Below are 24,459 nucleotides of genomic sequence, written 5' to 3' on the forward strand. Positions count from 1 at the left end.
CATAAATTTTTTGAATATGAACATATTCGAATCTGCGTGTACTTTTGTAATATAGAAACTATCTCATCTGTGATATACTTACATTATGAAAAGTAATTTCAAATCAAAAATATAAACAACAGAAGCTTTTCCCTCCAAAGGTTCTCGCGGAATTGTTTAACTCGTTCATCAACGGGGTTTGCTATACATAGAGCGGTACGAATATTTGGTAAATGGAAGATAGCAATCTCACAATTATGAGCGCAGAGGGACACATGGTAAAGGCTTTTTTAGATTGACAGACAATAGAAACAATTTTTTAAATGTTGTAAGATTGATAAGTGATGTTAAAAAAAATAGCACGAATTACAAATATTCTAAATATTAAATTATAATTATAAGATAAAGGCTGAGAAACTCATTAATAAATGGATAGATAAGATTAAATGATGATACTGCTTTTGGATTTTCATTCTATTATTATATGTTGTTATTAATTTAAAATAAAAAACTAAAAGCCATAACAAAATTTATTATCTTGTGGAAATATAATTAGATAAATTCAAATTAAGATTTCATATCTCATCAATAATTAAGAATCTTATGACGGATGACAAGAAACCCATTTCGAATAGAAAAGAATAGTAATAGTCTATTCGAATGCAAACGATCTAAAATGACTATAGTATGCAGAAAAGTACGAAAAACCAACAGCTTACAATAATTAAGGTTCAATTAAACACGTATAATTAAAGGCTCTATACCGTTTCCATAAGACCTATATGCTTATACAGCATGACAGTGCTGTAGGGCTTTAAACAAATCCCTGTACTATATGCTGTTTAACAGGGTACAATGTAGTGCTAAACTCTGTATTATTGGTATGTATGACACCAACAATTGCTTTGGATCTAATGCTTCACTTAGTGCTGCTTGATCTTACCTATAAGTAAAAAAATGCCAGCATTATTTGCTCTTGAACTTAAAGGTACTTTACAATTGAATGTCCTACTCCTACACCAGACTATTTAATGTCGAGTTTTCATCTAGAGACACCTGTCTGTCAAACTGTCACAAGCTTATTTAAAGTCCTTAAGTTTAGTCCAATTTACATAGAGAACGGGTTTTGACTGCTTAATATTTCTAAATAAGCTGTCGACGCAGTTTAACATTTCTTTATTCTCGGTTCCCGGTCATAGGGATACTTTCGGCAACTGTAAGGCAGACAGAGTGTTGCTATACTGAATGTCTGATCATAGAGAAAAAAGTGAGAACGAGTTTATAAATAATCTTACAAGGACTAAGTCAGTGACTCAACTGTCTAAGCTAAAGCCTTTATAAGGCTTATTATGGTATTAGTTGATTTTCAACAAGGTTTCTAATCGAAAAATGATTTTTAGTCAAAAAAAAAACACTATTGGCATGACACTCCAGGTAATCGCCAGGCTAAAGAGTTGATGTGTCTATTCAACTACAGCTGAGTGTCCCTCCTTAGTAAAGCAGAATTAAGGTTGTGGATAAATTATCTGACCGACTATTATAGCCTGCATAATCATCTTAATAAGATAAATCTGTCTAAAGAGACATAATGTCGTTTTTACTTAGAAGCGGATAAAGCCTCTAGTTGCATTTTATGTCATTATCTGTGTTATTGATCTGAGTCAGAAGGAGACTGCTAAGTCATAAGTTGTCATCTTCGTTCGAAATTAGGACATCCTTACACCTGACATTGTGGCTTATATATTTAAAAAGTATTCTTATTCTATTCTGTATTCTATCCATATAATATTTGCGTATGTAGTCTTACTTACTTATTTAGTTGGCCATTACAGTCGTTAGTCCTTCTTGGCCGCCTCCAGTGGAATGTGCCAGCCAGTTCGATCCTCGTTTTGCTGCGACCAGTTGATAGAACCAAGTGCTTTCATATTGTTGATCATCTGGTCCTTCTACCGAAAATGCAGACGTCGTCTACCCATCAGCGGGTATCGAATCAAACACCTTTCTTAACGAAGCATTTTCTTCCATTTGCACAACATGTTCAAGTTAGCGAAGACGCTGAATTTTGATGGGCTTAACGGTAATGTCACGGTATAGCTCATATAGCTTATTGTTTCATTTATTTCCATCTAATCTTCTAAAAAATTTTACTCTAGAATGATCCTAACGTCTTCTTATCACTGTTGGTAATTGTCCAAGCTTCTGCACCATACAGCAGAACAGGCATGATAAGAGACTTGTAGAGCTCGATTTTCATTTGTCGAGCGAGGGCTTTATTTCTCAGTTGCACACCTAGCCCGAAGTAGTATTTGTGTACAAGAGTGATTCTTCGCTGAATCTCCACGCTGACTTCATTGTTGGTGTTTACACTGATCCCCAAAAAAAACAAAGTCTTTCACAATTTTGAACTGAGGTACAATTGTCAACAGTATGGAATCACACTTTTAAATAATTTTAAGATTTGTCGATTCTCTTTTTTGAAATATGTAGTTAAAATAATTTTTATTTACTCATCCTTAAATGATCTTAAGCTTTTTCGGTAAGCTTTTCTTTTTACAAATATATAATAAAAATATTTATTACTAAATATTAGACAGACTCTGGTGTATGTTTTGTTGGAAAATAAAACGGAACGATATTTTTAAATTAATTTTATAAATTTTATGGTGTAAATACATGCACCCATTAATGGCTTGACTTGTTGTTGAAATTGTGTAATTGTTTCGAGTAAAAATTAGAAGCAGGTCCGCGTAATATATTTTAGTATAAAGTTGTGAAGATGTTCGTTTTTAAGCTGTTGGTATGGAAGGCACTTAGTGGAAAAAAACAGAAAAACACTACATTAAAGTCCATTAAAAACTCATGACAACTAATTAGTGTAGAATGGCTTCAAAATAAACTTCATGTAAAATTTAAAAATTATATTTTTTTAGAAAAATCTTCTTTCAGCTTCAAAAGTGAAAACAAATATAATGAATTTTGCAGGAAAGCTATTAACCCATGCTCATTTTTTGGAGCCAAAAGATTAAAGCATTAGGAAGTGCATCAAATTCGTGTTTAAAATTTCATTTTAATTTCAAATAAACTTCGCCTTTCAACAGTTCTCATAATCAGTGCATTAAATGCAATAAAAATGCACGAAAATGAGTTTTATGCTATTAGAGTAAAAATTAGGAAGAAAAAGGAAAAGTTTACACGCAATTTGTACGAGCGTGTATATGCAATTAAAGTTTCCAGAGTCACACATGCTTCAAGAAGTGCTGCTGGAAACACTTTTCCATTTCTTTACGAGCATCACCATATGCACTGGCGTATGCGTGCATCTGTATGAGCTATAAGAGCTGTATGAGCTGCTGTACTTGAAAATATGTAATAACGTAGGAGAGTGTTCGAAAAATCCTTTTGACATGCAAAACTTAATCCGTAACTTAATTTAACTCAACTCTGCTCAGGCTACAAAGCCAAATTACAGTTGCACATGAACAATTATTCACACAAATACTCCAACATTCCAACATTCCAACAAACCCTTGTCGTCTATAAACCCACGTGTCCTTATATTACAAGCGTAAGAGGAGACAGAGGAGACAGAAAAAACACCAATGCAAAAAATGTTTTTTAAAATATCCTTTGCCATATGAATTTTTGATTCGTTCCTTGTGCCTCTGCTGCACTTTGACATACATTCCGATTGCAGATAGCAACGAAGCAACGAAGCAACCAACTGTATTCTTTAATAACATAAACTGATCAAAAAAAATACTTCTCAAAAACTGTACAAACTGATAGAAAACGATTAAGTAATTTCGTAATTTCTTGTCTGTGTTTTAATTACTTAAAACTAAAAATTAAACTGGATTTTCTAACGAACTCTATTCACACAGCCAGTCTTTTATTGATCACACTTTGTGCTCCACCTACCAATCGCCCTGAAGATGTATAAGTAAAGTATTAGTAACAATATACAGACTAAAAAGGAAATACCTTCAAGGCGTTTAATTAAAAAATAGTCTTTATTAAGGTGTAGTTAATAAATAGACTAACTGCAATTTAAATATTTTTTTTTACAAGAGTTTATACTAATATTACACTTAGTGTAAATACAGTGTTGTGAATACGGTAAAATATAACGAACACCGATAAGACTCTAACACTCTAAAAGCTCTATATCAGAACAGTCCAGACCAGATACGATCGCGTGCCAATACAAGTCACTGCGCAAATGGGAAGGCCATTTGGTATAAAACAAATCTAAAATTGAATAATATAAATTAAGTTAGCTGCAGTGGGAACATGGTAATAATACAAGATTATACAAGATCTGTATAAGAACAATATAGCTGCAAGTGAAAAAGAAAGAAACATCTAAAACTATGAAATCAGTGCAAATAAACATGTGTAGTGTATTAAAGTAGATACTAACAATAAGAAAGTTCTTATCCGCACTGCATTATAATTGCTAAGAATGATAATGGTGATAAAATGACTGATTTACTTACTACTCATATGTACATCATCTTGTATTCAAAAGAGCATAGTGACATTTTATTATGACTAATAATCTAGTTGAGTGAATATGTGCGGCTCATAAACTAACTTCAAAAATATTTTTCTCTAAATTGTCTTACTCGTACATATATTAATGTATACTTTACCTTGTTAATTATGCTTCACAGGCATTGACTAGTTAGGAACGTTGAGCACAGCACATACGAGTTCGAGTATGAAGTCAACATCGTATTGTCCACTAATGACATAATATGATGAGTTGTGTATGTGTGCTAACCTCCAGCAGTCACGCAATTTACTAACCAAACACACCAGTAAATTGAAGTTGTCTCTTTTATTAATTATCTCGTTACAACATTCTACTTGGAGATATCTGCTACATCCTAGAGGATAATGCAGGCGACAAGCATTTGTAAGTGCTGACAAGTTCGGGTAAGTTTAATTAAAGCATGTATTCTGCAAACGAATAGTGGCTACAAAAAAAGTTATCATGACAGAAAAAATATACAAAAATTTTAGAATATTTATCATAATTTGTTACAAATTATTTTTTACGGTACTATTTTTTAATGCATTTTAAATTATTTAATAAAGATAACTTCGTGATCTTGCTTTGGCAGTACTAATTTAGAAATATTTGTCGAAAGAAACAATCTTTTAAGGGTTTATATGGATCTTTTATAACCCTTACATCTTAAATTTGTAGATACTTACTCCAGAAATGCACGACGATTTTCGAATTATTGATTATCTCTTGGTGGATGGGTCAACAAACAAAAGTTTTGCAAAATTCGCAAGTAATTGTCATCCATAATTTCAATCTATAAAGGTATTGTATGCTTTTAAAATTCCGTTTTTTTTTTTAAATGACAAAAAGGGACATAAACCTTTGACTCTGACTCGATACAACCGCATAATTATCAACATATATTTTGGCATGAAATAGAAGATATAGATGTGGAAGATATTTCAACTCAACAGAATAGTTCCACATCGTTCATAACATGTCCTACTTTGGTTTTATACAAATTTCGTCGTACTAATAAAAGCCTTAAAATTTCTTAAAAACGTCATTGAAACGGAATTTTACAGTTCCTACCACTCCAACTTTCTTCATTTTAAAACCACATCAACGCGAATCACTTCTTTGACAGCTATAGCATATAGTATAACTAAATCTGAATCGATTAGTAACAGTGCATAGTGTAGCTATAAATACAAAAAAGAAATAATAATAATAAAAAAAAAGATAATATTTGAGTCTTTAGATCACAAGGATCGTTATTTTAAAAGCGGATCGGCTTTTAACCTATTAAGTTCCGAATTGATATGGGCTCTTTTAATAAAATGAAAATAATCGCATTACGAAAAAATACTTTTAAAATTTTTTTTCGTAGGAAATCCATTGAGATCCAATGAGATTCTCAAATCCATTGGACTTTGAGAATTAACATTTTAGACTTATTTTTAAAAACCCAATTCTCAGAGAACCGTACAATTTTTTATAATTGTTTCGAACTGGAAGAAGGAAGATCATACATTTTCTTTCAATTTTATAAAAATAGTAAAAAAAGTACTCTATTAATGTAGTCAATTTTGTTTTGTTTAAACATTTGTAATCTTGGAAAAATTTCTTAATAAATAGAATAATAAATAAAATAAATAATTAAAAATAATAAAGGAAACAATTGTATTTTTTCATTAAAATCTATATTTGTTTGTTAAAAGATAAATTTGTAACATAAAACTTTAAAAGCATCAATTCATATGTTTTTATTATAAAATATATAATATTAATTACCAAACTGAACAATCGCTCCATTATATTAAATTTAAAAAGAAATCTAGAAAAATATCGGGAAAAATGTTATATATAAATGAACACAGAAAAGTCTTTAAAAGTGCTTTAAGTGATTATATATACTCGTATAAAAATCTTATTTTTTCTCGTGTTCATCCTCTTCAGATTCATGCTTCTTATTTTCACTTTCTTTTTCGCACTCCTGAGGAAAAGGCAAAGCCTGCAATCGTTTAACCATCTCTTCCAAGGTTTCATTAGGGTTATTTGAATTTTGTTGTATGGGTTTTTTAGGTGCTTGACGTCTGGAAACACACAAATGCGTTAATGGTTTGACCTTTGGAATTGCACCCTGCTGCGCAGCAACTTGTAAAGCCGTAGTCGTAACAGTTACTCCCTCAGCCAGTCCCTCTGGCACAATACTTGTGCTAGCAATTTCGTTTGGTGTCACTGTCAATGGAATTGTTGGTGTAATATCTGCTGTTGTAAATACTTGATCAGTTTCCATGCTTCCAGAAGTATCACTACTTTGTTTCGTTTTGTCTTGGGAATTTCGGTTGTTTTCGCGCTGTGTAATGCGATTTATCATTCTTGTGCCACGTTCAGATGTATTTGATAATCGTGTAAGAAGTTCTTTTCCCTCTTGCTCAAGTATGCGCAAACGTTCTTGGCGATAGTTAGTAATTTTTTCAATATCTTCCAGCTTTTCCTCTAACGTTGGGGCTGTTTCTACTGTTGTATGTACATTAGTTGTAGTTTGAGACTCCGCAGGATTTGCAGAAGCTGCAGATGTGTTTACTCCATAGTGTTCATGTAGAGTATCTAATTTATTTTCAAGAGCATTACCTCTCTGAGTGTTAAGTGACATTTTAGTTAGCAGCTCTTTGCTCTGTTCTTCCAAACGTTTAAGTCTCGCTGCTCTACGAGTAGTGTAGGATTCTTCAGTAGCAGTCAGTGGACTCTCATTTTCTTGTATAGGAACTATATTGGCTTCATTTTCGTTTTTCGTAATATCGTTAGTTGCTCCTTCAACTTTACTTGTATCTTCTTCGGTGTTGCTTTCAAAGCTTTCTTCCCGACTCGGAGCACGTCGTATGCGATCTAATGAACAACGCAAATAGTGTCCACGGTCAGATGTGCGTTTTATACGGGACATTAGTTGACGACTTTCCTCTTCTAGTCGCTCTAATCGCTCGGAACGCTTACGGGTATATTCTTCTTCTCGTGGTGTTAGAGTACCTGTAGCTGGAGCGGAACTTGCACGTGTCATACGTTCCGTTCTTTTTTTACTTATGAACTCATCTAATGGTACTGCATATTGTACTGGAGATATTTCATCCTGAAATTGACATAGTTGAATTTCCAATCGCTCACGATTATCTGAAGTTTCCAAAACTCGCTGAATCAGTGTCTTGCATTGCTCTTCCAAACGTTCTATACGAGAGGCACGTTCTGTACATTGCATGGTATCAGGAATTTTATCATCAGCTACGATTTTCATATCAACGCTACCTTTCGTTGGCACGTTTCTATTACTCCTGTACTTACTGCGAGAACAATGCTCATTTACTTTACGTTTTGCACCTGTATTTATTTCCACAGGCAATTCGTGTGGTTGAAGATCTTCATCATCATCAAAATTACCTATAGCACTACCACTACTTGTACGCCAACCGCATGTAGGCGGTGCACTATTCCAACGTAACACTATCTCTACACCACCGTATCCGGCACGACCAGGTGAAGTGCTTTGCATGCGTTTAATTTTGCGTGTATGTTCAAATAATTCCTTAAAATTCTCTGCACGACAATTGTTGCTACCATCGCGAACCAAGGCAGCAGCACGTTCTTCCTCATCCGATACTGGACCAGAATCGCTGTAACCACTCTCAGCCGAATTGTTGGCATCCTCCAGCTTACGTTTGGCAAATTCACGTCGTAAATCATTCCATTGCTCTTGACTTTCATCATTTTTAGCACGTGCAGCCGCCCACTTACGACGACAATACTCCAATTCATCCTTGAGTTCGCTAAGTAAACGTCGTTTCTGTTGCAATTGATAGCGTAATATTTGCTCTTGTGTATGCAACTGACGATGTTGACGTTGCATTTTGCCAACCAAGTGCCAAGTTTTTGTCAGTTCTAAGCTTACTGCACTGAGACGCTTTTCTTGCTCGTTGAGGCGATATTCAAGATGACAATTTAATGTTTTTAAGCGATTAGTTTCTTTGACCAAGGACTTCTTCTCTAATATAAGATCCTGTCGATGACGTTGTGAAATTATTGATATATATAGACATTTTTATGTTAAATGGATAACAAAAGAAACGAAAAAAAAAGAAATAATACTATTAAAAACTTTTTGAGATAATATGGTTAATATAATTATATTATAAAAAAATATGTAATATATTATAAGAAAATAATTACTTATTAAAATGTATCACTTAAATATGGGGTAGATGTACTTACTAAATACAAAAGAATATTATAATAATCATATAGTTATAGTTATATTACTAATACTTCGTAAACATATACATTACTATTTGTAATCACCTTTCTAACAGTTCTAAGTTACAAGGGTTCGAATAGAAATGAAAAGACAACAACAAAAATTTTAATTAATTTATTGAAATTTGGCTGACCATACAACGCTTTCTTGAGTATTGTCAAGTACTTATCATCAATGAACTTAGGAAATATTCGAATTTTTGAATTAGTTTATAGTCCGTTTATACATTGTTTGGACTGCAAGTGCCAGGTTTTAAAAACTCATACCTGTCAAATTAAAAGCAATAACTAATCGTGTTTTTTCACAATTAAACAAGTCTGCACAAACTTTTAATGCTCAAGTTCGAATTCGAAAATTTTCTAAGACCACTAATGATGAGCAATACTCGAAACAGCATTGTGTAACAGCCAAATTTCAATAATTTAACTGCAATTTTTGTTGTTGTCTTTTCATTTCTATTCAAACCCTTTTAAATTTTAAAAAGTTTCTTTTTGTTATGAAACGCCTCACTTTCAGCAAAAAAAAATTAACATTAAAAAGTTGTAAATTATTATTTTTTTTTCTTGAAATAAATAAATAATTAATAAATATTATTTAATAAATAATTATTTAATTAAAAAATATTTATTTATATAAATAATGAATAATTATTTAATTAAGGATTATTATTTATTTATTTAATTAAAATAAAGAAATATATATAAATAAAAATCACTTTTTTAAATGAAAAAAAAAAAAAATATAATATACAACTGTTAAATAAAAAGTTGTGGATGGTTTAACTGCTTAGATATTTTCAGATAAATATTATTAATTTATGGATTTTTTAAAGCTTTAATGCTAAATCTTCTTAAATTTTGTTTAATATAATGAAGAACTTCCAACTAAATTTTCTAAAAAAATTTTAAGGCCCTTGAACTTAACTTAGACTACTGAAGTATATAAAAATATTTGACATTTTGAAATTTGATTCGATTTAATGGGATTCATTTAAATTAATGTGCTTAAATCTAAAATTCATGAAACTAACAAACACGGAGCATAGTTCATTGAGATAAAATAATAAGTATGGTAAATGGAAAATGTAAGGTAAAATGCAAACTATGGAGCACGTCGTAAATCATTTAAAAAGTTAGCATAACTTGTAAAATGCAATGATTTCTCTCAGTGCCGCCCAACTCAGTTGTGTAGGATCAACAAAACGACATAGCAATTTAATAACCTAAAATGTCAACCACATCCTTTATATAAGCCTTCTACAACAGTCTTTATACAAAGTCGTATGAACAAATAAACATACAAATTACTTAAAATGCGATTTGAAAAGTACCTTTAATTTGATGTAAGTCTTGCTAACACTTATTTCAGTCTTTGGTCCATTTGGAGTCTCGACCGATTTGTAACAATCCTCGCCCTTTCCATTTTCCTCGAAATTCACTTGCTCAATTTTGTGGTGGCTTAAAAGCTCCATCAACACTTTCCAAACTTTCGGCAAGTTACCAATAATTTCTTGTGCTGATGCAACTTTGCCAATAACTTCAGGATCATTAAATTTGAGCATTGTGGACATGTTGGCACCCATTGTGGATAACGTAGAAGATGGCAGCAACGTTGCCGATGATGATGATGATGATGATGGTGCTGATGATGATGGTGATGGTGCTGATGATGACATTGATGGTGGTGGAGTTTTGTTGCTCAAACTTCCTCGGTTGTATTTTTTTAGATTTTTGCTTGTAATGGACGACGTTGAACTAACTCTGTCTTGTGTATTATTACAAATGGCTGTGCCACCAATTGTGTCAGAACAAATAATATTCTGCAAACTATTTTGTTCCTCTGTCTTATCTTCGTTTTGTTCCATTTTGTTGTTATTATACTGTTCTTGAATATTGCTTGTTGCTTCGGTTTCTGTATCTGTTAGCTGTGCGGAATTGTTTCCTTTGACATCAGGATTCTGTATGCTGTCAACACTGATATCCTGCTCAATGTGTTCTTTATCATTACTGTTTTTAATTTCATGTAATGTTGAAGTTAAACTGTCTTTCCCTCGCTCACCTACCGTTGCCTGTTCCACTAATTCAAACAACAGTTTTGGAAGTGTGGCTCCATCATTGCAACTTACTTCTTTCATTGTCATTTCATTGAGAAGTGTTCGATTCTCTTCCAGCATTGTTGTCAGCCGGTCAATATCTAAGTTATTCTGACCATTAAAGCCCATTAACATTTGAGTAAAAAGCTAAAAAAAACAAAAAACAAAAAACTTTAATTAAAAACTAATTAAATACAAAAAATGTATCTCATATATATATATATATATATATAATTTAAAAATTTTATATAAAACAATATAAAATATAAAATATAACAAATAATATCTTAAGATATACATAAACATAGAATTAGTAGAATTTAGTATTACTAAAAGTCATTTTTATTATTGAATGAAAAAGATATTGCCTTGATTCCGGTATAAATACTTTAACAGTAATAAAATAAAATATATATTAAATATAATATTTAAAAAAATACTGAAAATAGTTTGGTCGATATTAATTATTTATTAATAATTTATTAATAATTCATTATAATTTTGACTTACATATTAAAAATTAATATTAATATTAATTTTATTTAAAATTAACACAAATTTACATTTTATTAATTTATCGACTAGAATATTTATAGGGTATATACTATATATATCTCCTGAAATACCTAGATAATACCTAGATATAACAAACTAAAAAAAGTAAATAGACATTGAAAAACTCCATTTTTAATATAAACCAGAATCGAATCCAAAAGTGTTGACCTTTGGAAAACTTTGGCAAAAAAACTCAAATACTCCAGCAAATTTCTACATTATTGACGAAACTAGCAATAGATTGATCGCATCAGAAAACAAAAATTTTCTTGATATACTAAAGTATTGACATAGGAAAAAAATTTAAACTAAAAAATTGTATAACAAATTAATCTTATTTAATTAGGTTTCTCAAAAACTTCTCCAACTTGCTGCGTTGCAGTATTGCAAGAAATGTGACAAGAGGGGAAAGATATATATTAGAGAATACTTTTTTTTACAGAGTTTTAAAAGTTATTAAACTTTTATATTATGTGTAATATGTAAATGAGGAATCTATATCCTATATTGGTACAAACTATAACTATCAATATTGATATAAACTATTTAAATAAACTACTTTCTAAACTACTTTATAAACTAAATCTTTTTTTAATTGAGAATTTTTGCTTGGCTAGACTTTTCTTTGACACTCTATATCTTGGTCAATGTTGAAAAGTATATCCTTTTTCGATACGCATTTTTTCAACTCGTGAACTAAAGAACCGTTTTCGGAAATCATGAAAAATATATAAAAAATACTTTGTTTAATAATTGTAAAACAAAGTTTTATATACGTAAACTTTTTTTTGTTGAAGATATGTATTCGTTGAGAGTTAAGATAAGAAATAACAGGGTACCGGCTCCCATTTGAGTAGAGCACCGGGGCCATGATTGATCTTTTGTGCTACATCGTTGAGAGTTTCTTTATTAAAGATCTTAAATTACTAACTCTATAATTTTAAAGCTAACGTTCTGCTGTTTATTGGAATTGTTCATGCCATAATACCGTTTCTCCAAATTAATCGAATTAATTCTCCAAAACATATTACCGTTGGCTCGAACTTAGAGAGAAGGCATGTTCTGACAATTCCAATAAACAGCACAACGGTAAATAACATAATACTACAAAATAAATTGGTGCTACATGTGGAACTTTACTTAGATATATGTATATCGATTAGAGGCAATTGCACCTTCTCGACTATTATCTTTTACCATTACTGGCTAAATTTGTTAAAGTTAAGTGGACAAACGTCCATTTAACGTTTGTATACCCACACAAATCATGTCTTATAGATTTAAACTTTCTATCAAAAATATATAAAATATATGTAAGAGGAAATAATTTCACGTAAAGTTTAATAGAATTTACTTGGTAAATACTAAATTCTTGATAAACAATATAACTATTTGCGTAAAAGGGATCACAGCTTTGATTTTTATTATGATTTGTTCTTATTTATAGAAATATTATTACAAAAGAAAGTGAATAAATTTTAAATTATTTAATAGAACATAAACAAAATTTAGCGGAAGTCTTCTTTTATCTGAATATATCCTCCATAATAGGGAGACATGCTATAACACTAGATCATTCCTATAACAACTTTTGTCGCTGCTGTGGTTCTGAGAACGAGGAGGAGAATGTGTTTCATCTCAAATGTCTGTGCACATATTTATCTAGAAGAAGATCAAAAATCTTAGAGGCCTAAGATCGTTACCGATCTGATTGAGCTGTCATCCTACAATATTAGGGACTTAGTCAGTTTCATAGAATTATCAGGTTAGTTTACCTTTACCTAATGGAGGAGTTGTTGCATTTTTCAGTGTTGGTTGTATACTGACCTTCTAGTTTATGTACGAACCAACACTATTTCTGTGATACCACAACTGACCATTATTTGAGCTCAAGTGAGCTTTCTTTGTATTCATAAACGCCACTCCAACCTAACCTAACCTAACACACTTCACAAAGAAGTGAGTGACTGAGAGTCAGAACTTAACTTATGATTATCCTTTACATTAAATATAATTGTCATTGCCATTAAGTGCTTTAATAAAATATTTTAAATAATAAAAGTCGCTTAAGCTCTATTTGAGTGCTAAAATACAATGTAGGTATATCAATTTTACAAATCATTTTTTATATTCTATAATGCAAAAATAAAAATACACTCACAAAAAAAATGTTAAAAATGCTATCAAGCAATTAATATTTCATGATAAATCCTATATCTGAAGTATATGTCTCCCTAATAATTTCTTCAAATATTTTCGTTTATCAAAGCTAATTTAAGAATTCATCATAGTCATCACTATATAAAACTATTAAATAAATTATAAAAGCTTTCACTTATTATTAAAAATGTTTTCTTTCAAAAAAAAAAGAAATTTCTTTGTTTAAATTTCATTCTTAACTTTTTAAAAATGCTGGAATGGCTTTCTATATATTTACGAATATTTGCAAATGTGTTTGTTCAAGCCCCATTGTGGGTATTTCTCGTACTTATATATATGTTAACGACAAATAATTTCCAAATTTACTTAACACTTAAATAACTTTACTTTACTTCACTTAAAATACAAGCCAGTGTATGGCAGCGTACCGTATTTACAGCACCCATTTCCTCCTTAAGAGTCCTTTTCTCGAATTTATGCTCGTTGCACTCCTCACGCAGTGTTGCCAATTCATTGTGTGCGGATTCAACTTCCTTCACTAACGTTTGATTGCGTTCTTCAAAGTTTTTTGTTCTGAAAATATACAAAAAAAAAAAAGAAGAAAAATCAGTTAAGAAAATTTCTTAAATTATTAAAACATTTTACCAGAGAAAATTTGTAAGTACAATTGAATATTTTATTAATTTCTAAAAGAGCAGTTTGCAATATACAGCAAACGACTATAGCCACCTGCAAAACTTAAGATACAAAAACTTACAACTGCACTATAATATCTTCACTTTCTTTAAAGTAAAAGTTTAAAATTTTCAATGGTAATTATACAATCGAGAATTTTTTAAATAAAATATTTAATAATTTTAAATAGTAAATAGTAAAAATATTAAATAGATTGTGTACTTAATTTTTAATTATTTTTAAATAAAACAGTTATAAAGTAATTATTTCAAACTAATACAAAGAATAAAAAATAGTATTTTTTATTAAATAAATATTTTACATATAATATCTAACGAAAGTTTAATATTATTAATTACAGTATTACTGTCTAACTATGGGCATGGGCGTAGCCAGGAAGCTATATCTTTGGACTTCGTTCAAAAAAAAATATAATAATAATAAAAAAGCATAAACAAAATCGTTATCGAAATAAAAGAAATAAAGTTTCGATCGATACCAATGATTATATCATTTTTGATTATATTAAAAAAAGTCATCAATCCAGGAATATAGTTTCAGCTACTAAATATGACTGACTGAATATATACTCGTGCATGCCGATACCATTAACAATATTATATCACATTTAAGGATATCTACTACCCCATGGGTTAATTTCTCATTAAAATCATCAATTCAGACATATAGTTTCAGTTAGTAAATACGACTGACTAAATATGATTGATACCGGGTACAATAATATATCACATTTAAGGATATCTACTACCCCATGGGTTAATTTCTCATTTAAAAAAAAATCATCAATTCTGAAATATGGTTTCAATTACTAAAAACGACTGACTAAATATATACTCGTACATGCCGATACCGTTAACAATAATATATCACTTTTAGGTGTGTTTATTAACCCATGGGTTAGTTTCTCTTTTCAAGAAAAACAAAAAATCCTCAATCCAGAAATATAGTTTCAGTTAATAAACACGACAAATTAAATATATATTCGTACATGCGGATATGGTAAACAATAATATATCACATTTAGGTGTGTCTATTACCCTATGGATTCATTTCTTATTTCAAAAAAAAAGTCATCAATTCAAGAATCTGGTTTCAGTTAATAAATATGACTAACAATACGGTGATCAATAAAATATTACATTAAGTATGCTATTTCAAGCATACTTTTATTTTGAGTATCGGCCTATATGCCTCACTCGTATACGTCCATGCTTTCAATACAACTTTATATTTACTAATGTGTATTGACTGTAAAGAAATGAAATTATGCCAATTTATTTAAAAAATATAAAACATTTAAATATACTATTTATTTAAAAAAAAATAACTATATGTATTACTAATAAAAGGGTTTTCAAATACCAATGGCTTGGAATCTAAAATAGCACTTTTTAGCTGATCATACAAGTATTGTATTTTATATTATATATTGTGTCAAGTATTCTCGAAATCTTTTTATCAGTAATCTTTGGAAATATTCACTAGTTTTACAAGACCTCATATAATTGTTGGACTATAAGTGGTGGGCTTAAATTTTTGAACCTGTCAAATTAAAAGCAATGACTTTGCGTGGTTTAACCAAACGAACTAAAACTGCACGAAACTTACGTTATTTAATTTCGATTTTTGTCAAAATGTATTGTTAAAATATCAAAATTTTTTATTAAGATAGTTATATTTACTAAGATTTACTCTTTAATTAACAATAAACTTCGCATGCCAGACGTTGTCATAAGGCTTGGAGATATCAAACTTCCCCATACTATTATATTTCCGTTTGTCTATTTATTTTGTGAGACCCACCATCATCAGTTGTAATCCATTGGATTATTGTTTGGTAAAACTATAAGTTAAAGTAAGTTAATAATTTCGCCACAAGAGTTTCAAATTTAATTTTATTTTGACACTGCAAGGCTTACTGCAATTCTTTCTATAGTATTTTATAGAATTGTATTTTTTCTATTTCTTCCTATACTCACTGAAGAAGTTGTGGAAACTTCTAGGAAAAAGAAATCATTACTTTTTGTGTGAATGCCTGGTTTTGGTGTCCAGAAGGAATAGATTTTTAGAATGGCCTTTCTTTGACAGCTTATTAGACTATTTATCGGTAAAGACAAAAGACTTATAAAGTTATAAAGTTAAATTCGACGGAATGGAAAATTTTTGTCATTAAAGACCATTTACGGTAACTTGTATAACCTGAGTAGATAAACTTTTGTATAAACTTCAAAAAAATGAAAACAGTAGTCCTTTACTGATATATCCTTTTCTGATATATTAATAACCTCTCAAGAAATGAAAACAATAATTCTTCACAGTATCAGTTTTCGATCCTGACCTACAAAAATGAATTGTAAGTACTTCCCATAACCACTGAGATTTTGTGACAGAGCAAGTTTATCCATTTCGGTCATTCAACATGGAGAACCAAGTTCATAAAAATAAATTTGAGTTTTTTTCTAGTCGTCATGTGGTAAAAGACTGTATTGCAAGTGGGGTTAACTGCATAATTGGTTTGATAATTATACTTTATCGAAGCGCAAAAATGTAAATCAGAAAGTATTTCAAGTAGTAAACGCCTATCGTAGGATTTATCTGATATTTATGATTACATTTATTACCTAATCTTGACTTTTCGGACTATATTTTTAATTATAATTATTATGAGCAGCACTAATTTTTATTAAACTATTTCTCTTTAAAATATTTTTTAACACGTTATTACTCGTCGAGATTTATTCTGTTAATTTTAAGGAAAATGGTCGATTTGACAACATGAAATGCCTGAATAACGTCAACAAAGACTCAGATTATGTTTATTTTTCAACCGATTTGACTTATCAATACCTCGCTGAAAATGTGTTTTGGGCATCCGTCACACAAATGTACGAGTATGTATGGAATAGTCCAATGAAATAGTTTCCAACAAAAAAGAAAAAAAAATGAAGTAGAATTGAAAAACTATTTTTTTTTTTGGGCTGTAAGCCATATCTCGAATTTTATACAAGCGGCGCAGCGGTATTTTTAATTCTATTCCACTAAAACTTCAGCAGTCATTTTTTTGGGCTATGACATATTTCTAGGGGGCACGTTCATTTAAAATCGTATTTTCAATTTTTTAAAAGTATGTACATATATTCAACTCTTGTGATAACTGATAACTGCATATGCAACACTAATAAATATACATGTGAGAACCTATTTGAAAACATTTTTCATTAAATAAAATTCAAATACAAAACCAAAGGAAACCTAAATAATAGATTATTTTTACTATATGGTATATGAAAAAATATTTATCCATATCCATATCAAAAATCGAAATCTTTTAATATTCATTCCTAAATTACCACAAATATTTCGAATCTTACAAACTGTGTCTAAATCTTTTAAAAGGATGCATGATGCATTCGTATTATTCAATTATTATTATTAATATTAGAGGTATTTATTTAAAAAAAAAAAAATACATATATATATATATGTTTTATCCTTTTCATCTTTCAGAGCATGGAAAAACATTTGTTGAAAAAGGGTAGTGTAATCCTGTTGTTGTTATTGATGCTGGCAAAGTTTGAAAATACACACATGTGCTCATAAATTGTTAGCAGCACCCAAAAATACAATCAAATTCATAAAGTAAAAAATTTGTAGCAACATTTTTAACTTTTTGTTTTAAACTTTTCTGTTTTGTTAAAAATTGTTTAATACAAAAAATTCAGAGTAAAGTAAAGTATAACATGTTTATGCAACCTCCTCCAATGTTGTCACCTCTCACGATTTCAGGCATTGACGATGTGTAGTGAAAAAATTTAGTTCCATTAAGTCTACACGACTTTTAGAATGGCATTAAATATTTTCATCATTTCTAAATAGATAAATTTTTCAGCTATTGCAACCCTCAGAGACATTACTTGTACAGGGAATACTCTATTTGTGAAAAATTTTACAATGCATTGAAGAAGATGTCAAGCACAATACAAGTCACACATATAATATTCAACCTTCATCAGACTCACAAGACTACACCGAAAAAGAGACACTTAAACACTTTTTAATTAACAGATCAAGTTTAAGTCCAGATTGAGGCACACAGGCGCATAGTTCTTCAATTGACTCCATTACACTCCCAATCTTTGACATCGGTAATCCACTTACATTTACAAGTACAAATCAGAGTCTGTTTAATAATGAAATATCCGAAAATTTTGCTAGATTAAAGTACACAGGCGCATAGTTCTTCAATTGACTCCCAATCTTTGACATCGGTAATCCACTTACATTTACAAGTACAAATCAGAGTCTGTTTATTAATGAAACATCCGAAACTTTTTCTAAATTTTAAACAACGTAGAATCAAGAGAGTATTGTAGCCAGTTTTATCAATATCCATTATACCTACCTATCTATCACAAAACGCATCGATTTAGCGTCTATTATGTCTATTAGTTTGACAGATAAGTGACATTAGATTAGTTAGATTAGACTAGACAAATAGTTGGAAGAAATAAAATTTCAATAAGTTAGTTAGTTAGTTGTAGTGGAAGGAGAACCCAATCCTCTTTAATTACCAAAGGAAACTGTTTTGAATCCAAAAATTCTTATAAAAATAAGTAGTACAGAAACGATCAAGCTAGAACAAGCCAGAGGCATTTATATAGGCGAGGGGGCCCAGAAACTTAAGCCTAGTTCTACCAAAAAATTTCAATAAACAAGTACATAATTTGAAAAGAAAATTTTTATAATTAGCTGCTTCAAAAATATTATCATTAATCTACTAACTATATAGTAGAATACATAAGTTATCAATTTTATGGTTTAGAAAGTAAACGTCAGGAAAACACACGAATGATTAAAATTTCAAATAAAATTTTTATAGCAATATATTATATGAATCTTGATATTAGTTTAATGGTTAGTTACAGTATTAAATCACATGATCACCAATTATTTGCATTTGGAAATAATTGCAAAGCACATTACTTGCAAGAAACCCCTGTAGATAAACTACAATCAGCCAGTTGTATTAATTTAGTTTTATAGATTTTGTGATCATTACTAAGATCTAATAGTCTGTCATTAAAATACATCCTAAATATCTATTCCTTCATTTAAACAAAACTGGGATATCACAGAGAAAGTGTGTGATTATCTTACTATTCTGTATCCAAGTTCTTGCAACTTCTACAATAAAAGCTGAACGGAAAGCACAATTTCTTCAATTTTTTTACGTGGAGTTCTATACATGAGTGACCTGGAAAAACTACATCAGCCTAGCAACAAAAACTCGTTCCATATTAATGATTTTCGTTTGATTGCTCTAATGGTATGAAAACCAGATTGGCTGATATGCCAATCTGGTTTATTAGCAAGTTGCAAAATGTGAGATCAATGCGTCCCTAAACGATTTTTAGTGAAACTTATATCGGTAATACCTTTTGAGAGAGAACTTTAAAATTGGATATAAACTACAACAGTATTTAAATGTCCTGCATAAAATATCTTCAAGAATAAGTGTTTCTGATCTGATTTTTGATGACACAATTACTAAGTCGGCACATACTTAGCAATTAGTCGATCATAGTATAGATCATATTATAGTTGCTCATTTTCATATCATTATTAGTTCGTTGATTGTCCATGTGAACAAAATTTTACATATTGCTGCTAAAAAAGTCCACTGTCAGTGTCGCATGATCATGATTGTCAATTAATAGCACCAAAAAATAAAATCACATATCCGAAAAATTTATTGCTCAACAAAGCCAAAACAAATCATGCAGTATGAATTGTGGTTTATGTTAACCATTCTTCAACATTCTGTTGAAACCACATTTCTTTCAAATCAATCATCAATTTCACTATAATAAAAATTGATTGTCATTTGGCTGTAGCCGTACACCGCAAGACACCGTTCCAGTTCAGATTGGTCGACGCAAATGGCGATGGATTTGCCTGCGAAGCATATTGCAAGAACAACACTCCGACCTGGCGCACCAGCACAAACATGGCGCAGAACTACAGATAGAGAACTTAATAATGCAAATTATAACTGGAATGATATATGCCGCAAAGCACCCAATAGAGTTAGGTTTAGATCTATGATAGAGGCCCTATGTTCTGGGAGGAGAAGAGGACAACGGTAAGTAAGTAAGTAAGTAAGTAAATAGCTATCAGAGCTAATTCTTTGTATTACACTGTCATCATTTTCAAAAAAGTACAGATAGGATCTGCCATGTCTCTACACTAATGCCATTTTCGATTGATAAATCTGGGATAATTAATCCAGATTCACTCTTAGTGCAATTTTCGATTGTTAATTCATCACCGAAATGTTCAGCATATCATATATATATGTCATATATATATATGACATATATATGTGTTATATATTTTTCCACATGATGAGAACGAATGGGCTATCGACATGTCGGTCCCTCAATGTAGCGCTCACAAAATGCTGCAAATATTATATACAAATGCTGTCAGTTGTAAGCTTTACCCGCGATGCTACATAGAACAAACAAACTTTTTTTGCTTGGGTTATTTGTTTTTCTGTTCTTGCATTTGTTATTGTTTCTGTTACTGTTTCTGCTGCCATTGTTGTTTTTTATATATTTTTATTATAAAACTTTTTATGCGTTGGAATTTTTTCTTTATAGGAAATCTATTCATTAACACATTTCCAACACATGAAGCAGTAAATGTTTACTTTTAAAACATGGGCACACACAGTGCCACACATGGGGATGGAGTCGCATCTATTAGCACATATTGAAAGGATAAGCAGATGCAAACAGGAATGTACAATCGATTATAAAAACTTTATGTATTATATATTGTGTTTTATAAGCTTGTGATTTTATTTATCACGCTTGCAATAGATTCATAAGCTTAACTAAAGTGCAAAATATCGCGAATCTAAAAAATACAAAAAAATTTTAACGTGTCCTTTTGTATATCCAGTATTTATTTATTTATTTTTTTTTCTTTCATTATTAAATCGTTTAATTCATATACCCTTAACCGCGGGAAATATGTTTACTGAACCGAGGATTTAAATGATTTAAGCTCTTTTTTAATGTGCATATATTTACTAAATATTTATTTTTATTTTTTAATCTTCGCTTACTCACTTTTCGTTTTCAGCGACAAGTTCGTCCTTTTTAATCGATATCAATCTTTGTAAATTCTCCTGTTCTGCTGCAGAAATACGTTGCCTTTCCTCGTACAATTGTCTCAGTTGCCGGATATTGCCCAATTGACGCTCATATTCCTGCCGCAAATTTTGTGACATAATTTTCATTTCACGCTCCCCAAATGAAGTTTCAATTTCCTGCAGCTTACCCTTCAACTAGAAACATTAAAAAACGATAAATTATTAAAGTAATAAATAATAAAAAATGATTAAAAATTATATTGTGTTTATTAAATAATGACCCAAAAAACTTATATACTCGTATATAGGCTTAAGAGTGAAATATATAGATTATTTTGAAATGATCATAATATGTTAGGAGAAGAACTCACTCTCGCTAAAAATGCACAAACTAAGTCAACCAATTACAAAACTTTAAAAAATTTTTTAGTACGAAATATCATCTATCTATCTAGCGTAATCTATCTCACACCATCTAGTGTAACCCGATCGGACTCATATAACAATAGATACATATATTGGGAAAAAAATTGATTTATTTTTAATACACCTAATATTAGCAAAAAAACTAGCCCTTACCAAATTATTCCAATTATAACTAGGTTAGATTAGGTTTTACCGGCGTACCAATTGCATCCGCTTACGGTTATTGGTCCATTGTGTTACCGTATAAGGGAAAAACTCAATGGCTTAAAAGCACCTTAAACCTTTGGCTAACCTAAAATAGTTATTTAATAGAAGGTCTTGCAATTCTAAATATTCTCAAAAAAGGAGGCCCTTAGAGCAGATGAGAAGCACTTGAATCTTCCTCTCCACAATTGCGACAGGTATAATTGAAAAGGAAATTCTATCTTCTAGTATGGTTTTCCATACTATGATGCATAATAACAAGATTTATTAGTTGTTCTAAGAAAACTCCACTGCCTACACCACAACTTGTTTTAGATCCGTATCATACACTTATTACACAAAGGTAGTGTTTAAGATCATATTTATCGTGTTGATAATGATTCGAATCAGTTCCATAAGGTAGACTGGCATACACATTAATGAAGAAAAAATGAAATACATGATGACATTGTCTGCAACAAAAACATTTACAGTTGCTCAAATTGATTGAGGAATAGGAATGGACTGGAATGGATTTTAATATCCATTTCAGATAATTGAGGAATGGGTTTAAAGTGGTGTAATCCCTTAATTAGTTTGCTTTAATTATAGTAGTCGATAATATCATGGTTGAAGGAGCTGCACATGTGAAGAGCTGCTCAAATCCAAAAAGCCTACTATAGTCTATAGAGTCTTTTCAATTCCAAAAATATAAACATTGTATCGAGGTTACTGCTATATAAGACAAAACTTATACTAGTACTTATACACTCTATCAGTAGCTCGCATATGGGATAAGAAACCTGTTTGAAACACCTTTTGTAGCCGATTTTGTGATAAACGGCAGAGAGGTAAATAATATTTGCACTGGAAGGATAGCATAGATAATCATAATACTCGGAAGCTAGGGGTGCTTAGTTGGACAACATTGGATTGATAATAATCATTATCATATTAATAATGCTTTTGTTAATGGGGAGCAGTTGAAATGCTGTAAGAACCATCAGATCGACCGACATCTAAATGGTGTGCACCTCTCCCCAACATATTAGTATGTATTATACGAACTAAAATGCCCCCTCTTCGAAGAGACTTATTTCTATCCTTGAAACCATTTTGCATTAGTTCAGAGAGGGGCTCTTTAAAAAAAAAATATAAAAAAGTAACAAATTCGAAACCTGAATAAGGTGTCTTTTATGCAGCTATGTAGTTAAAAACATCTGTAGTCATTGCTAGACCTGGCATATGAGTGTAACAATTATAATATAATATATAGAATAATTATGTATATACAGACTTATAAAACCAATGAATATATTTAAAAATCACTACTAATAAGTTTTACCATAACTCGAAATAACTTTATGATCAGCTGTATATATTTAGGCTTGATTGTTTACACAACGGAAATATGATATCTTATTAATAACGACGGAACTTTGACCGTCTTGCGCGAGGCTTTAACGCTGAGCTGGCAAACCTTCATAAATGCACATATCAACTAACCACTTAGATAGCAAACCCATAAGTTTGCTGTGAATAGTTTTGTAGTGCATATCCAACTGGCAAAACTACCGCTTGAATGACAAGAAATCAGCTTCATTTAAGTGATTGTTATTTCTCGAAAAAACAAGAAAAAAAGTTTCAACAAGCGAGCGACCTATCAGGAATTCACGTAATCTTTAATATAAAAAACGGCACTTTGTCAAGTAACAACGCATTTTTATGTTCATGAAAATATTATCGACCATATGCAATAGCCTTGGCCTGTAAAATAGAGTATTAAGTAAACAATCCTTGAGACCTTTTAATAAAATCAATCATCATTAAGTACATTGCTTAATTATTATATGAGACACAAACCAATATGATGAGAATTATAATTTCTTTTTTTGGTATAAATTCCTACGCAAATGGATTTTTACTCCCATAAAAATATTATTGAATATGCAATAGTTGTGCCCTCTAAAATCATATCAAATTTATTATTGTTTTGGTTTTTATTGCATTAAATTTGCAATAACTTTTCTCAAAATGAAAAATGTAAAAGCTAAGTATAATACTAGAGTTTTATCAACTTTTTATTAAAATCATTATCTTGAAACGTCGTTACGTATATTGTTGAAGTTTTATATGGAAGGACACAAATCAACATGATGAGAATTGTAATCTCTTTTTTGACATCAATTCTAATGCAAATTTATTTTTACTTTCATAAAAATATCATCCGATATATTATTATCGAATTTGATATTGTTTTGGTTTTTATATTATTAAATTTAAATGGTATTAAATAAACATAAATTTTTGTCGTAAAAAAAATTGAATATCAAAATCATGTAAAAATGAAATATACTAAAATTTTCTGAACTTCTTATTAAAATCACTAT

General features: G+C 30.4%; 1 protein-coding gene across 1 annotated transcript in view; it reads right to left on the reverse strand.

Annotated features, from left to right (window-relative positions):
- Positions 1-6,301: 6,301 nt before the first annotated feature.
- Positions 6,302-24,459, reverse strand: part of LOC119661881 (uncharacterized protein PFB0145c) — a 29,489-nt gene continuing 11,331 nt past the window's right edge. Inside the window, exons 2-5 of the mRNA XM_038071386.1 lie at positions 21,438-21,655; positions 14,034-14,178; positions 10,129-11,037; positions 6,302-8,543 (exon numbers count right to left, since the gene is read on the reverse strand). Of these exons, the coding sequence (XP_037927314.1) occupies positions 6,423-8,543; positions 10,129-11,037; positions 14,034-14,178; positions 21,438-21,655 (3,393 nt within the window). The 3' untranslated portion in view covers positions 6,302-6,422. The remainder of the gene's footprint in view (positions 8,544-10,128; positions 11,038-14,033; positions 14,179-21,437; positions 21,656-24,459) is intronic.

This window comes from Teleopsis dalmanni, chromosome X (assembly GCF_002237135.1).
Source record: "Teleopsis dalmanni isolate 2A chromosome X, ASM223713v2, whole genome shotgun sequence".
NCBI lineage: Eukaryota > Metazoa > Arthropoda > Insecta > Diptera > Diopsidae > Teleopsis > Teleopsis dalmanni.